Below are 14,556 nucleotides of genomic sequence, written 5' to 3'. Positions count from 1 at the left end.
CAAGCGCCAATTCATGATCGAGCACGACAGTCTCAAGACGCTGCTCTCCATCGCCAATCATCCGGTCCTGTCGAAGCGACTGGGTGAAGTCCTCATCAGCACTCAGCATCGCGGCCAGCTCGCATCCATGACCGACACCGACATGGGGCGATTCGTTGACGCACAAGAAGCGGATCGTGAGATTCTCCTCGCCAGCGGCACCGCCCGAGAACTCCTGCAGGAAGCGTTTACCAAGCTGCCGCACCTCCAGTCTGTCGGCGTGCGAGACTTTGACGGCAAGGGCCGCGGGCGCGATGGCTCATACGCGCGGTGGCGGAGCTGGGGCTGGTCAACTTATCGGAGCGCTGGCCTGGCGCTGGATAAAAACCCATCTCAAGTGTTCGCGCTCGTGATGGCTGCTCTTGGCGGAAGCCATGCCCGACCTTTTAAGGTGGAGGCGATTCTCCGTCATTCTACTGGTCTCTCGCCCAATGGATTCTACGTCAGTACATCAACCGCGCCCATGCTGGCGGAAGCGAAGTCCTTGATGCTGGATGTTGGCCAGTTCTTGCGGCAACGAAACCTCCCGGCTTACAAAGTTCATGCCGTACGTATCATCCTTCCTCATCGATGCGAAGCGCTAACAATAAAATAGGACGCACTCCGCCGGTTTCTCGCATCATCTTCCAACCTGGAAACTCTGCGCTTGAACTTCCGAAACCCAGCTGGTCGACCAGGAGCAGAAACCATCCTCGATTGGCTTGGTGAGCCTGTGCAAAGCATGAGAGCGCAACCAACGCCGCCAATGCTCTTCGCGAAGCTCACACAATTCGACATTGGGTATGCTGAGCTCAAATCATCGACACTTCTGGCCGTCCTTACCAAGTTTGCATTGACGTCGTTCTCAGTATGGAACGTCAACTTCCTTTGCGCGAATGCCGACAGTCGCACAGCTCCAGATGGCTGTCTCCAATTTTTCTCAGATCTCGCTAGACTACTGCGGCCGTCAACATCGGTCAAATCAGTCAAACTGGGCCACCTCACGCAGATTCCTCTGGGGCCTGGCAATCGGTCCAGCAGGCCCATCTCATTCGTACTAGAAGGCAGCAAGTCTGATGATCAAGACTGCGAGCTTCAGGGCGAAGTCAAGTTCCGGGCACGATACGGCCTCTCCGTGGCACAGTGGCTCGAAGGTGTTGCGGATCGAGTATGGGACTGGACCGTTCCCCAGGCGAACAGCCTCGATAGCTCGGATGAGGAGAGCGTCCTGGAGGACGACGATGGAGATGACGAGTAGTTTCGCGGAGGTGTCTATTGTCCATGGTTCAGAGGACGAGAAATTAGGCAGTATACCGTAGCGTATCGTAAGCCAGGGCGACCGAGCGCCTGTCAAGCCGCTCACAATCCATCACGGCAGAGAAATCCTTTGTCAGCTCTGGCATGTTGTCTCGAACCAAGAGATATGATAACTTACCGGTGCTCCTCAGCTTGTGGTCATCCATGGCCGCCGGCAAAGCTCAGCTCGTTCAGAAAACTCTAAGGTCCTGCGCTCACGCTCGTCGGGCAAGTAGACACCGACAAATCCTCGTACACCAGTTCGTGAAATCATAACTTTGTACATTGGCTTTCCCTCTTTCACATCTACACCGGCGGCGGCGGCGGCTGTACATCTCGACTCCTCCGATGATCCCCACTCAACCGTTGTAGACTCTGCCTCCAACTGAATCTCCCTGCTCTTGATCCATCCTCCTCACCGGCAAGCCGACTCCTCCTCCCACTTCCAGCCTCCAACTCCACTACACTGCCCTGCAACTCATACCGCACCGTATCCCTCTTCGCCTGCATCTCCACCGCTCTTTGCTTTTGGCCTTCCATCTCGAACATCTCGGCGTCAGGACTCAGTTCGCCGGCGGTCGTGGACCTTCGCATTTCGTTGTCTGCTGAGAGTTCTGCTTTGTAGTCCAGTAGGACTTGTGTGCGTCGGTTGGCGGACGCTTCTTTTGCTGAGAGGGTCTTTGCGGATTTGCGAGTTCGCCGACGGCGGACGAAGAGTAGGATCCAGATTATGATTGAGATGAAGCCAATGATCGCGAAGATACCGCCTATTACCAGTCCTACGTTGACGCCTGTGCTGCCTTTCTCGGGATCGCGATCGCTGGTCGGAGGAGGAGGAGGTGGAGCTGGGCGGGCTGTGGACGTTGGTGTCGAAGTCGCAGAGGAGGACGAGCTCGTAATGGTAGGTGAGACGATCGAGTACGCAGCCGGCACATCGTTCGCTCCATTCGCGGCTTGTGCGGCTGCCAGGTATGTCTCGTCCGTTGTGCCATTCAGTCCGATCAATGTGAAGCGATTCGAATAATTGACTATCTCCGACCCCGACGTGGTATTCGCGACCATCTTTAAATAGAATCCATTCTGCGAGGAGGCGGATACATTTGCTGGTATGTCAGCCACGACCTTGCCTTCGGACACAGGGCTGTTGGGTTCGCCAATCGTTCGTATGGTCTGCGAGGTTGTATCCGAATTGCCGCCGATCAGGAGTGTGAGAGTGTAGGATACCAAGTCGCTCATCGATGGGGTACTGTGGGAGTCCTGCCATGAGACGGTGAAGGGCCCGGCTGGCCATGTCGAGCCTGCTGCTGGTGTGACGAAGGTGATTCCGAGGCCGGCGTGTGCGGTGGGTATGAGGAGGAGGGCGGAGAGGAGCACGTGGAGGAGAGAGCGGAAGTGGGTATCATGAAGCATTGCGGAATGCATCGGGCATGATCTGAAACGAGTGTGGTCGCGAACGCGCGCGAATGAGTGTGGTATGCCCGACGAGTGGAAAGCAATGGTATAAAGAGTGTATATCGGTCAGTTCATGTCCATGCGAATGGCAAATGGTAGTCGCGAGAAGGGATGTAGTCGTCGCAAAGGACGCGACAACAGTTCGTCCTCAAGTCTAGGCAGTCGTCGTACGCCCCGAAGGATCGCCAGGAACAGGAACAGGGGCTGCCCGGCTGTGTGATCCGGCTCCTCAAGAACGGTCCGGCCGAAGTTTATCGCCGAGAAGACGACAACAACATCTTTTGACAACATCTTCGTCAAATTGACGTCTGGATGGTACCTCTACGACCTGATCAAGCACCTTCATAACTTTCGGCGGAGCCGCTCTGAGGACATACCACAAGAAAGAACTCGCACGGCTTTGACGAAAGGAACTGGCCTACATCGACAACGACTCATCAAGACTCATCGCCGCGGACGAAACCATGGACTGGCCGAAGCCGTATCTCTAGTCCAAGATCGACCGCGTTCCTCGTCTATCCGTGACCAGATCCAGCGTGATAGGGACAATTAATCTTGAAGCTGCATATCCTCCAAACGATGGTACTCGAGCTCTTGGCGCAAGTGAGCTTCGAGGTCGCTCGTCTTTCATCTCAAGCGTCCAGTCCGCCTGCAGCATTCCCAAGGATGGCCTCCTCCGGAAATGTGTCTCGTCCAGAGATGAACGCCACTGGTCAGGTCTTCGAATGCTACCACAAGCAAGCATGATCATTCTTCCGCGACGGAAAACTTGTTGAAGCTATCGACCTTGCGCAGCGCATGCTGGAAGAGCCTCGCATGGGTGTTTTCCACCGGGCCGGCTTTCATCCAGGCCCTCACGTTGACAAGCTCGAGGTGCGCGCTCATCTCATTCTTCAAGATGCTCGTACCGACCTCGCCGTCGAGGAACTTTCTGCGCTGCAACCCAGTTTCGCTGCAGGATAGAATCCCGCAACAAATGAAGACGACAACGCAGACATCCAGGGCGGTGCCGAAGGTGACGACCATGATGAGGAAGAGGCCGAAGCAGAAATCGTTGAGGTCGATCTTATCAAAATGAGCGTCAAAACTGAGGAACGATTCGAGCGTGAAGAACAGAAATTGGGAGCAGTCCAAGTCGAGAAAGGACAAGGAGACAATTTCAAGGAGGCAAGTGGCGTCGAGGACTGAGTCGATGTCTAGGATCAAGAAGAAGGTGATGCGTCGACGTCTTGGACTGTCGACCTGACCGCCGAAGCTTCGAGTGGAGAGGAGTCTGACGATCACGACACACGGTCGGGGTCGGAGGTAAAATTCCAGCTCTCTGGTTCCGGGGAGGAAGGAGAAAGAGCAGGTATGTCAGAGTAAGAAGCATGTAAGTCGACCGTGTCTACAACCGCACCGCACCACTGTCTAGCTACGGGCCGATGTCTTCGATGTCTTTGTACTCATAGATGTCCAGGCTTGCAGAAGAGAAGTGCATACTTTCTGTTCCTTGGCATCGCATCGGCTTCGTTGACTCAAACATACAGAAACGAGAGTGCTCGTGGCAAAGCGCCCATGCCGAAGAAGCGGATGCGCACAGCTTCGGATAAGATGATCGACTCCTCTACTGCCGCTGCTCGCCCCATATGTCCGTCTTGGCGCATGAAGAAGACTCGTTCTGAGTTTGATGCCGGTGGTGGTTGGAAGGGTAGCAGAGGGGAAAAAGAAGAAGAAGGGAGCCCAGTTCCTGGTGCAAAGGTGCGTGAGATCGAATCACAGGTGTGACAGTACAACGACGAGCGCGTCGGCGAGACGCAGAGGTCTACGACAGCGAGCATTGCGCAGGTATGCAGCAAGATCTGCTTGTGCTCACTGAAAACAGGCTGTACCGTTGATGGTGAGCATCCAAGCTGGCACAGCCTCCAGACGACGCATACGTTCGAGGCATCACAGCCAAGATTCCTCTTAGTGATCCAACGGCTTGGTTCCTCAGCTTGCCCTTGACGAACTTAGGCAGAGCACGTCCTACCACACACGTGAGGTTGTCAAGTCGACAGTCTGGACGCTATCTTGGTCAGCCGAAATACCTAAAGCTGACTGACGGGGCGGCAGATCTCTATGCACTTCTGCGGCTGAGCACCCATCTCATTCGCCATCCTGACAGCTCACTGCACAGGAACAAGTCAAACTCCATCCAGGCATTTGCATCGCTTGTCGTATGCAGCAAATCAGCGGCCGGCACAGGACCAAACGGTAGCTTTGAGATGCTCACAACACCAACAGGCCTTGGCGTCAGCCTGCGACACCATGCAGGTTGGTTCCTAAAGGTATCGTACATGCTGACATTATCTTGGCGCGGCCGTCCTAGCAGTTCTTTCGAGAAGTATAAGGACGTTCTTCGGCCCTGCCATGCTACTCTCTCCATCTCCTTCATCAAATCAACAGCAACAACCAAAAACATCTTTCTCCTTTCTTCTTATTTCTTTCCTATCTTCTTTCCTTCGCACATCAATCTTCCAATTCAATATTTACCCAGCAGTAATCAGCAAAGTCCTCACCATCAACATGCAGTACTCCACCCTCCTTCTCTCCGCCCTGAGCATCACCAGCGCCCTCGCCGCCCCAGCCATCCACCGCCGCCAAGCAGCAGCCGACACCTCCATCCGCGTCGGCCTCTCCAACCAACGCATCGAACTCGGCACCGGCACGACCTTCGACGAGACCGCCCTCCCCGACACCAAGTCCGGCACTGGCTCTTCCGGCCCCTTTGACACCGTCGACCTCCGTCTCGGAGCCGATGTGGTCAACAAAGCCCTCCGCTGTCAACTCATCAGTGCCGCCACGGGGCTTCCGATCCTCCTGATCCGCAATGGCGTGCAAGACACCACCTTCGCCGATGGCGGCGCCTCCGCTCCATGGGCCTTCGTTGACGGCGAGCAAGATGTCAGCTCCATCACCTGCGACCCTGCCTTTGTCAAAGTCTCCGCTCCCGCTACGCCTCCCGCTGGAGCAGACACCTCCATCCGCGTGCAACTGAACGATGAATTCGACCTCGCCACCCAGACCGCTTTCGAACTCGGCGGTCTCCAACGCGAAGAGCAGCGTACTGTGGGATCTTTCGGCCCGTACGTCCAGGTCACCTTGACCATTGGTGCGGACGTCGATCCGGCGTTGAGATGCCAGATTCTGGACAATGATGGTGAGGCGATTACTCTTCTCCGCAATGGGAATGTCGATACGACTTTTGCGCAGGGCGAGCCGTGGTCGTTTCTGGATCCGGAGAGGAGTGAGGTGCCCAGCATCGTCTGCGATCCGGCTTTCGTGAAGGCTGTTCAGGCTTAAGCGAGTGGACGAGAGCAAACGTGGAGAGGCCGGTTATCGTGTCTTGCATTTGAGGGCGGTTTGATTCTTTACTTATGGCGTTGGCTTCTAGATTGGGTTGCGGTTTCTGTTTGAGAGGATACCTGCTTTGCTTGTGCACGCGTTGAGACTTATATACCTTACACACTCGCTTCTATCAGGGTGGTCGAGAGAATGTCATTCACTTCGACCCATCGACCTCCTTTGCTCGCAGTTCGTCGCCTTCTCGTGTTATGTGGAAGTCGATGATATCAATTCTTACACCGAGTCTTCAGTCGACCTTTCTGGGACTGCGAAACTTTGTGCTTCGCGGATGAGCGATGAATGAGGACGGACACTTTGGATGCCAGCTAGTGGGAAACAGCATAGAAGGTCGGAGTAAGTGTACAGGTAAGCGTGTCAGTTGGCGTAGCAGGACGACTATGTCAGTGAGCAGGACAGCGTCAATGTGCGTGTACGGGAGCGCACATGCAACACAGCGGGACGGCCAAGTGGGCGTACAGGGAAGCGTACAGGTCAACGGACAGATAACCTAGGAAGACGACTGAATGGACGTACGGAGAAGTGCGTAGGTACCATAGCAGGGCGACCAGGTAAACGTACAAGTAGCATAGTGGAATGGCCAGATGGATTTCAGGCAAGCGTGCAGGCAACTAGCAGGATGCTTCAATGGTGGTGATGGCGAGCGTACAAAAGACCAGAAGGGCTAGCGGAATAGGCGTGCAGGTACGCGTGCAGGTAAGCGTGCAGGTAGATTGGCACAGCGGCTGAATTGGAGTACGGAGAAGCGTGCGAGTAGGCGTGCAGGTTGACGTATAGGTTTGTGTGCAGGGTTCGGAGCAGGACAATCGAAACGGCGCACGGGTAGCTTGGAGACGGCCAGATAGACGTGCAGAAGACGGCCAAACAAACGTGCAGGTAACTTAGTAAGACGGCCAAAAAAGCGTGCAAGTCGGCGTACACGTAGGTACCGGAGTGACCACATCCATCCTTCGATGCGTGATGCAAGTGAAATTCGAGACGATATCGAATGATTCAGTCGTGCAGAGTCTCTGCCCGACAGACACGCTCTCAAAAGTCCACCCCTCTCCGTAATCGACTCGGATGTACACCCTGTGCCTTGGCTATCGCATCGATATCCACTTCAGGCTTCTTCTCTTCCTTGCCATCCTTTCCACCTGCCCCAGCAGTCTTCTTCCCTTCCTTCTTCTCCTTTCTCTCCTTCTCCTTCCTCTCCACCTCCGCCCTCCTCTTCCTCTGCTCCTCCAACCTCTCATTCTTCACCTTGATTTTGTCCTGCCTTCCTTGCGTCTTCCCACCTCCACCAGCCGTGAGCTCGACATTGATCTTCCTCCCCGCTTTTCCATTTCCCTTCCCAGTTCCACCCACCTCTTTCGCTTCCGGGTCGAACATGCTATGGTGGAAAAGTTTCAAACATGTCTTCATGCGATCGTAATTTTCGAATTCGAGGAATGCGAATCCTTTGCTTCGTTTTGTTTGCGGATCTGTGCGATGTCGGAGGTTGAAGGGTTGGAGGGATTTGAAGTGTGCGGTGAGTGTTGCGTCGGTGGTTTTGTAGGGTAGATTGCCGATGAAGACGATGAATTTGGATTTCGTGGTGGCTTTTTCTGCGTCTTTTGGAGTGTCGTCCTGAACTGTGGTGGTATCGTCGCCAGTGGTAGCTGCTGCGGACTTCTTCTTGCGCTTCTTTGGCCTTGAAGCTGTTGTGTCCACCTTCTCCTCCTCTTTCACCTCCAGTGCGTTTCCTGCTGTGGTATCTTTTGTGTCTACCTTCCGCTTCTTCGAAGACTTCTTCGGCTTCGACACTGCGTCCTCCTCGCCATCCTCTTGCTTCACGGCCTCAACCTTGAGCTCATCGTTGTCCTCGGTCTCATCGTGCTTCCGCTTCTTTGTCTTTCCTGCCTTGTGACGCTCAGCATCTCGCTGTGCCTTCTTATCTTTTCTGGAGATCGCTTCCTCGGTTGACATCTTTGCGATTGTGAAATGTATGTTCGAGAAATCGAGAGACTTTCAGTTCGCAGGAATAAATTCTGACGTCGCAGAACATTGAAGCAGGGTTCGTCCGGACCGAGCCGGCTTGCTCTAGTCGAATGTGGAAGGTAGCAAAGCTTGTTTTCATCCACAACCGCTCGAGGCGCCGCTGTCGATCACCGAGAAGTCCACGCACCGCTCGGTCGCCTGAACAGTGGTAAATCCCTCTCCGGGAGTCACTACAAATACCATCTCCTCCCTCACAATGCGCATCAAAAGCAATCCATCCTGCCGTTGAGCCCGATCCTCTCTACGACCATGCCGCCTGCCGCTGATATGACCAGGACTGAGGACTCCACCGATGCAGTCACCGAAGTAACACCTCTGCTGGCTGCCGCCGAATCTGGAACTCCCGCGTCTTACAACGGCGGGAACAATAGCAAAGCCGCCGCGGAGCAGAATGCCGGATCAACCGACGACGAAGAGGAGCCTCCAATGCCAGTCGTTCAAATCTTGCTCCTCTGCTACGCCTCGCTCGCCGAGCCGGTGGCATACTTCAGCATCTTCCCATTCGTCAACGAGATGATCGAACGTACTGGATCGGTTCCAGTTTCCTCCGTGGGCTTCTATGCAGGACTGATCGAGTCACTCTTCTCGCTCGTTCAGATGATCCTCATGATCCTCTACGGCCGCATGGCGGATCGCATTGGGAGGAAGCCCGTGCTGGTCTTCAGTCTTGCTGGCGTGACCATCGCGACGGCGATGTTTGGCCTGAGTAGGACTCTGTGGCAGATGATCATGTTTCGATGTGTGGCAGGTCTCTTTGCGGGAAGTGTGGTCACCGTCCGGACGATGCTGAGTGAGAACACGACCAAGCTCACGCAGGGAAAAGCATTTGCGTGGTATTCTTTTGCGAGGAATATCGGACTGTTCATCGGACCCTTGGTCGGTGAGTTGAATGTCTGCAACAATGTGTGAAAATGTTCTGACTTGCGTCTTCATAAAGGTGGAGGTCTGGCCAACCCTGCGAAGCTGTATCCCGGCACATTCGGAGGTGTACAGTTCTTCGAGGACTACCCCTATTTCCTGGCCACATTCGTTGCCGGTCTCGTCTGCCTGACATCGGCGCTATCAAGCCTCTTCTTCCTGAACGAGACCCTCAAGACAGCCTCGGCCTCGGACGACTCCAAGCCAGCTCCACCTCTCACGACCACCGAGGTACTGAACGCGCCCGGCGTCAAGATGGTGCTATACATCTTCGCTCACGTCGGAGTGCTCGCACTTGGCTACACGGCGCTTAGCCCTGTCTACCTCTACACTCCCATCCACCTCGGAGGTCTGCACTTCAGCCCCGAACAAATCTCCTGGTTCATTGCGCTCGCCGGCTTCTCCCAAGCGCTGTGGATGCTCTTCGCATTCCCGCCTCTGCAGCGAACGCTTGGGACAGGCACGGTTCTTCGCATTTGCGCTGCCGGCTGGCCGTTCATGATGGCGGTGTATCCACTGCTGAACGAGTTCGCACGACGAGGCTGGTTCACGGCGATGTGGACTGTTGGAGCTGGCAATATCATATTGGGTAGTGGAGTCGCAATGGCGTTTGGTTTGTTCCCTCCCAAAATTTGCATCTGGATGGCAAGACCTTGCTGACTATCAATACAGCCTGCGTACAGCTCTGCCTCAACGATGTGTCGCCATCTCCGACAGTGCTGGCCACAGTCAACGCCATTGCCCTGACCGTGAACTGTGGCGTGCGAGCCATAGCTCCCGCGCTCTTCACAACCATCTATGCTTTCGGCATCAAGCTAGGCTGGGCAGATGGTCATCTTGCATGGTTTCTCGTCGTGGCCATTGCGTTGGGGTTGAACGTGGCCACACGATACTTGCCCGAGGCAGCCGAGGGCAGACCAGTGGTGAAGGTGAAGCACGTTGATCACGCGAATGATGAGTGAGATGGGATGATGTTACTCGATGACTTGCATACCAAGAGTGCGTGGCATATATCACAGGGTATGATCTTGAGAGCAACCTTCCTCCTCGTCGTGTGTTGTCAAGCTTCTTGAGAAGAGCACATATGTGCCACAATTGAGATCATCGCATTGTCCTCCGTCCACAGAAATCTGCCGTCGCATGCATCGACCATGCTTCTCCTCCCGCGTCGGACGAAAGTGATGTCAGGCCTTTGAACACTGACAGGCTGCGTTTTCTCGTTGGAGGACAGTGGTGTTGGGCCGTTCAGTTACACTTGCAAGTTGCGCCGAAGCTTTGCACGACAAAGTCAGCACATGTCTCCAAGCAAGAAGAAGCGAGCATGAACCGGGATGACTTACCAATAGCCTCCTGTACGTGCATTGTCCTTGACGCAGTGAGTGTTGCACTGGCGTGGATTTCCTGGACATCCGTGGTCCTGTGTAGAAGGCTTGTGTTAGCTTTGTTTGGAGAAGGAACGACAAGTTGGTTGGAGGTAGTGAGAACGAGAAGGAGATGGAGGGAGTGGGGAGGACGAGACGGTGGCGGAGGGAGCGCGTACGGCGGCGACGAGAGAGGCCATGCCCATGAAGCCTACAAGGGCGGCAGTGATTATCTTGGTGAACTGCATGGTAGATTTGGTTGGATGTTTGATCGAGTGGGATGTTTGATCGAGTGGGATGTTTGATCAAGTGGATGCCTTTTCAAGGGATGATTGATCAAGTGGCAGATTGATCAAGTAGAGGTTTGATCGAGTGGACAGTTGCGAATGAGAAGAAGGGAGAGAAAGGAACACCGCGGCCGTGCTCGATTTGACTTCAAACGTTCCGATATGCCAACTCGCTGTATAGTTCACGGGCCCCATCGAGCGATATGAGTGAGACCAGCGCCCTTGCAGTGCTGATGCCCATTCTCATCTTCCTGCCGTCGCTCTCGCTGTCGATCACAGTCGGTGTCGTTGTGCTTGACTACGTCGTCTGCTCTGTCACAGCCATGTAAGGTACAGCGACCTACATCCTGGGCACAGGAGTTGATGTCGATCTCATTCATAATGTTCGTCGAAAGGGAATCTGCCACAAACCCCGGCAACCCCCAGTTCGCTAGATCTCTGTAGCAATTCGCCTTCGCGTTCGGGAATCTTGCTTCGGAAGCAACTTGAATGGCGGCGCATCGACTCGTCTTTCTTTGGGAAAGGTATTTCGCAGTAAAAATGCATGACGCATATTGAAACGACTTTCTCGAATCAAGAGTATGCGAAGAAAGATAGAGGCCGCAATATTCAATAAGGCTTTGCCAAGATTCAAAAGTTATGCATGGTGCATATCGACTCTGCTTTTACAAAGCAGTGGAACGCAGCAATGATCAATTTTATAACCTCCACCTAACTCCTTCTTGCCGTCGTCGAACCTCGCATGCTTGATACGACGACCGCCACGGCAAATGTAGCCACCTGGAAAGCGACGGCTGGATGCGGGGGCGCGCGTAAGAACCTCGTGGATATCCTCATGCTCCGCTGCCGACGCAACAGTTTTGACTGCGAACTCCATCTGGCCTGCGTTGTCAGGAGAAGTATCTTTGACCTCCTGATCGTTGTTGAGCTTGGGGGAGGTGGTAATTTTGTCCATGGACGCAGACTTTTCGGCCTGGGGGCTTGATTTTCCTGGTTCCATGGTGGATTGCGTTTCTTGAAGGGGTGCAGTAGCCTGACACTGCCGGTCTCGTAGAGCTCGCGCTTTGAGTTTGGACAGATGGAGGATCGATCGCTGCTGCATTCCCGAGGGTCGATTCAGCGGTCATGCTAAACATGGAGTGTAAGGTTGCACCGGTTGCACCATTCAACCACAAGATCCGAAGAACGCTGAAAGCCTGAGGTCGATGCGAGATGTCCCGCGGAGTCCAAATCTGTACCATTCCCGTTCGTCGTCACACAGATTGAAAAAGGATGAAGGTTGGAAGTCGTCGCATTGCCGATTGGCGTGGGAGGTGTCGTGCCCGGAGTGTTCTGATCTGCCAAAGACCCGTTGATTGGCTCAGAGTTTTCCGGTCCAGTAACTAACTACCTGCTTTTCAGTGCTCTCCTTCCAAAAGCTCGATTTCGATGTACAGGCACGGAAATTTGCGAAGGAACACCGACACCGACAATCCGGAGCAGAAAGAGCTGATCAGGAGATAGTCCAGTAGATGGCACTGCAGCAATTTCACGGTCCATCGACGTGGAAGAGGTATTGCTCGTACTGCCGTGAGCTGCCCGAGTCCCGTTGATTGGCCCAGCGTTTTGCGGTCCTCAAGGTGGCACCGCAGCATTCGTCTGACTTGTCGAGGTGGAAGAGGTGCTGGCTGTATCGCTGTGAGTTCCGGCGCCCCCGCCGATCGGTCCAGCGGATTGCGGTCCAGAAGGTAACACCGCAGCATTCGTCTGGCCTCTCGATGTGGAGGATGGGGTGCCCGTACCGTTGTTGTTTGCCGTGGCTCCGTTGATCGACCCATGATTTTGTGGAGTTGTCTGGGTACGGGGCCGGAGCAATGTCATGGGTTGTGTCTTTCACAGCTGCAGGGAGTTTGTAATATGCTGCATGCTTCATATCTTCGCGATCCGCGGGCGAAGTCGTGCTGCAGCGTTCTCTCCCCTTTACCACGCTGCACCAGACGACATATGCGTGAGGTTCTTGTAAAAGCGCAACCACTCGTCTCGCTCTTTCTTGGCTGGGTGGAGAAGGTCTTCATTCAGAACCTCGATCTTTTTCTTCGATCCAAAAGGCCGCAGCTTTCCTGTGTTGTTTCTGCGAAGGAGAGCATCGGCATACTCGTCACCGTCGTGCTTCATGTCCTTGACCTGCCTGTTGGCCTTGTATCTCTCGTCAGCGGGCTTCATCTTGAAAGGCTGATCGACTTGAAAGTTTCTTCACTCCTGGGACCATCCGCCTCGGTGCAGATGCACAGAATGTGAGTTCAGGTCTGATCAACCTGAAAGGCGGTGCACGGTGCGCAGGTGGAAGGAAGATCGACCTCGGCGGTGTTGGACAGAATGCAAGTTGAGGGCTGATCAACCCGAAGAGTTCTGCACAGAACGCAGGCGAAGGGATGATCAGCCTGAGAGATGCAAGACGAGATGCAAGATGAGGGCTGATCGATCCGAAGCGTTTTGCTCAGAATGCAGGCGGAGGGCTGCTCGGACGGAGTGGTGTTGTATTGGATGTAGGCTCGAGGTCGGTCGGCAGAGCGGGTGTTGTGGTAGATGTAGGCGAAGGATGATCGACCTGGTAAATTCTGCACGATATGCAGGTGGAAGGCCGGTCAGCGTAAGAGGTGCTGTAGGGAATACATACTTGAGGTTGATCGGCTGAGCGATTGCAGCGGCAGACGTAGGCAGAGGGTGATCGACCTGAAGTATTCGCGCTGAATGGAGCTTCAGGATCGTCGACGCCGGTCTTGCTGCACAAGATGAGAGCATAAGGCTGGTCGGCTCAGCGAGTACTGCAGTGAGTGCAGGCTCACTGTTGTTGACTTGAAGCGTTTGCGCTGGATGTGGGCTCGAGGCTCATCGGCGTAGAGACAATGGCACTGCTAATGGGTATCATCGCAGTAGCAGGCTGGGTGGCCAATGCTTCGCCCGACTACAGTCAGCACATATCGCCATACGAGCAGAGATTTTGAGCAGTGGTCACGTACCAATAGCATTAACTTGATGCTTGTCCTTGACACAGTGAGTGTTGCATGTGCGCTCGTCTTGGGATATCCAAAGGCCTGCATGAAAGTCGTCGTTTAGCTTTGGAGACAGGGACGGAAGGGAGGACTGGCCGGCGCACTGCGGCGACTAGAAGAGGCAGGCCCACGAAGCCGACGAGGGCGATGATCAGAGCAGTAAAAATTCATTTTGGGTTGATGAAGATGGTGGACTGATGCGATGCTCGATTGGATGGGTGTTTGGTTCACAGAAATGACTGTGATGCAGGAAGACAAGAGAAGGATGCCGGAGGCTACATTACTGGCACGTCGTCTGGAAAGTCGCTCAGCCCGGCCGGGGTCTCTGGAAGGAAGACTTCACGAACTCTGGACAGTGCGGTATACCTGGCCACCACAACGGGGATTCAGGATGGAAAGTCTGCGCTCACACGCTGTTCGCAAGCCCACCAAAGGACATTGTCGCGGCCAGAGTCCTCGCTAGCTGCTCTATTGCTCAATCTTGTCCTCGGTATCGTCGCTCTTGAGGTCTTCTCTTGATTCCATCGTCGCCGTCTTGCTTGCCCTGTTCTGCGAGGAGCTCATTACAGGCCGTAGTCCGCATGCAAAGACAGTACCATGAGCGCGAACGTGCGTACCGCGACCGCTTTCTCTGTCAGCGTTTCTCGGATCAGCTCCGTAGTTCTGAAGGCAACGCGGCATAGAGAGTGATGGACCGCCAGAGGTGAGGTGAGGTGGCGTCTTCGAAGCGCTGAGTAAGCGCCAAGAGCATGCTGCATGCTGCATCACTTCGACAGCAAAGGTATGCAC

General features: G+C 54.5%; 6 protein-coding genes across 6 annotated transcripts; 1 reads left to right on the top strand and 5 right to left on the bottom strand.

Moving 5' to 3' along the window:
- Positions 1 to 2,156: 2,156 nt before the first annotated feature.
- MYCGRDRAFT_106456 (uncharacterized protein) lies at positions 2,157 to 2,900 on the bottom strand (the record flags this gene model as incomplete). Its single annotated transcript, XM_003847480.1, has 1 exon — positions 2,157 to 2,900. A coding segment is annotated over one exon (579 nt), but the record flags the coding sequence as incomplete, so codon positions are not given.
- A 404-nt stretch (positions 2,901 to 3,304) lies between these two features.
- On the bottom strand, positions 3,305 to 3,919 carry MYCGRDRAFT_106454 (uncharacterized protein; the record flags this gene model as incomplete). The annotated part of the gene is made up of 1 exon (XM_003847479.1): positions 3,305 to 3,919. The coding sequence occupies one exon, from the start codon at positions 3,790 to 3,792 to the stop codon at positions 3,514 to 3,516; it is 279 nt and encodes a 92-aa protein (XP_003847527.1).
- Positions 3,920 to 5,256: 1,337 nt separating this feature from the next.
- MYCGRDRAFT_97287 (uncharacterized protein) lies at positions 5,257 to 6,050 on the bottom strand (the record flags this gene model as incomplete). The annotated part of the gene is made up of 2 exons (XM_003847478.1): positions 5,257 to 5,832; positions 5,889 to 6,050. 2 exons carry the CDS (start codon positions 6,048 to 6,050, stop codon positions 5,257 to 5,259), a joined length of 738 nt encoding a protein of 245 aa, XP_003847526.1.
- Positions 6,051 to 7,179: 1,129 nt separating this feature from the next.
- Positions 7,180 to 8,097, bottom strand: MYCGRDRAFT_88390 (uncharacterized protein; the record flags this gene model as incomplete). Its single annotated transcript, XM_003847477.1, has 2 exons — positions 7,180 to 7,232; positions 7,287 to 8,097. 2 exons carry the CDS (start codon positions 8,095 to 8,097, stop codon positions 7,180 to 7,182), a joined length of 864 nt encoding a protein of 287 aa, XP_003847525.1.
- A 221-nt stretch (positions 8,098 to 8,318) lies between these two features.
- On the top strand, positions 8,319 to 11,064 carry MYCGRDRAFT_111598 (uncharacterized protein; the record flags this gene model as incomplete). Its single annotated transcript, XM_003847758.1, has 5 exons — positions 8,319 to 9,049; positions 9,107 to 9,700; positions 9,760 to 10,045; positions 10,434 to 10,439; positions 10,917 to 11,064. 5 exons carry the CDS (start codon positions 8,419 to 8,421, stop codon positions 11,062 to 11,064), a joined length of 1,665 nt encoding a protein of 554 aa, XP_003847806.1.
- Positions 11,065 to 13,014: 1,950 nt separating this feature from the next.
- On the bottom strand, positions 13,015 to 14,206 carry MYCGRDRAFT_97284 (uncharacterized protein; the record flags this gene model as incomplete). The annotated part of the gene is made up of 4 exons (XM_003847476.1): positions 13,015 to 13,332; positions 13,392 to 13,520; positions 13,735 to 13,809; positions 14,180 to 14,206. 4 exons carry the CDS (start codon positions 14,204 to 14,206, stop codon positions 13,015 to 13,017), a joined length of 549 nt encoding a protein of 182 aa, XP_003847524.1.
- Positions 14,207 to 14,556: the final 350 nt, after the last annotated feature.

Source organism: Zymoseptoria tritici, chromosome 13 (genome assembly GCF_000219625.1).
Source record: "Zymoseptoria tritici IPO323 chromosome 13, whole genome shotgun sequence".
Classification (NCBI taxonomy): domain Eukaryota; kingdom Fungi; phylum Ascomycota; class Dothideomycetes; order Mycosphaerellales; family Mycosphaerellaceae; genus Zymoseptoria; species Zymoseptoria tritici.
This window is presented reverse-complemented; position numbering and strand designations above follow the sequence as displayed.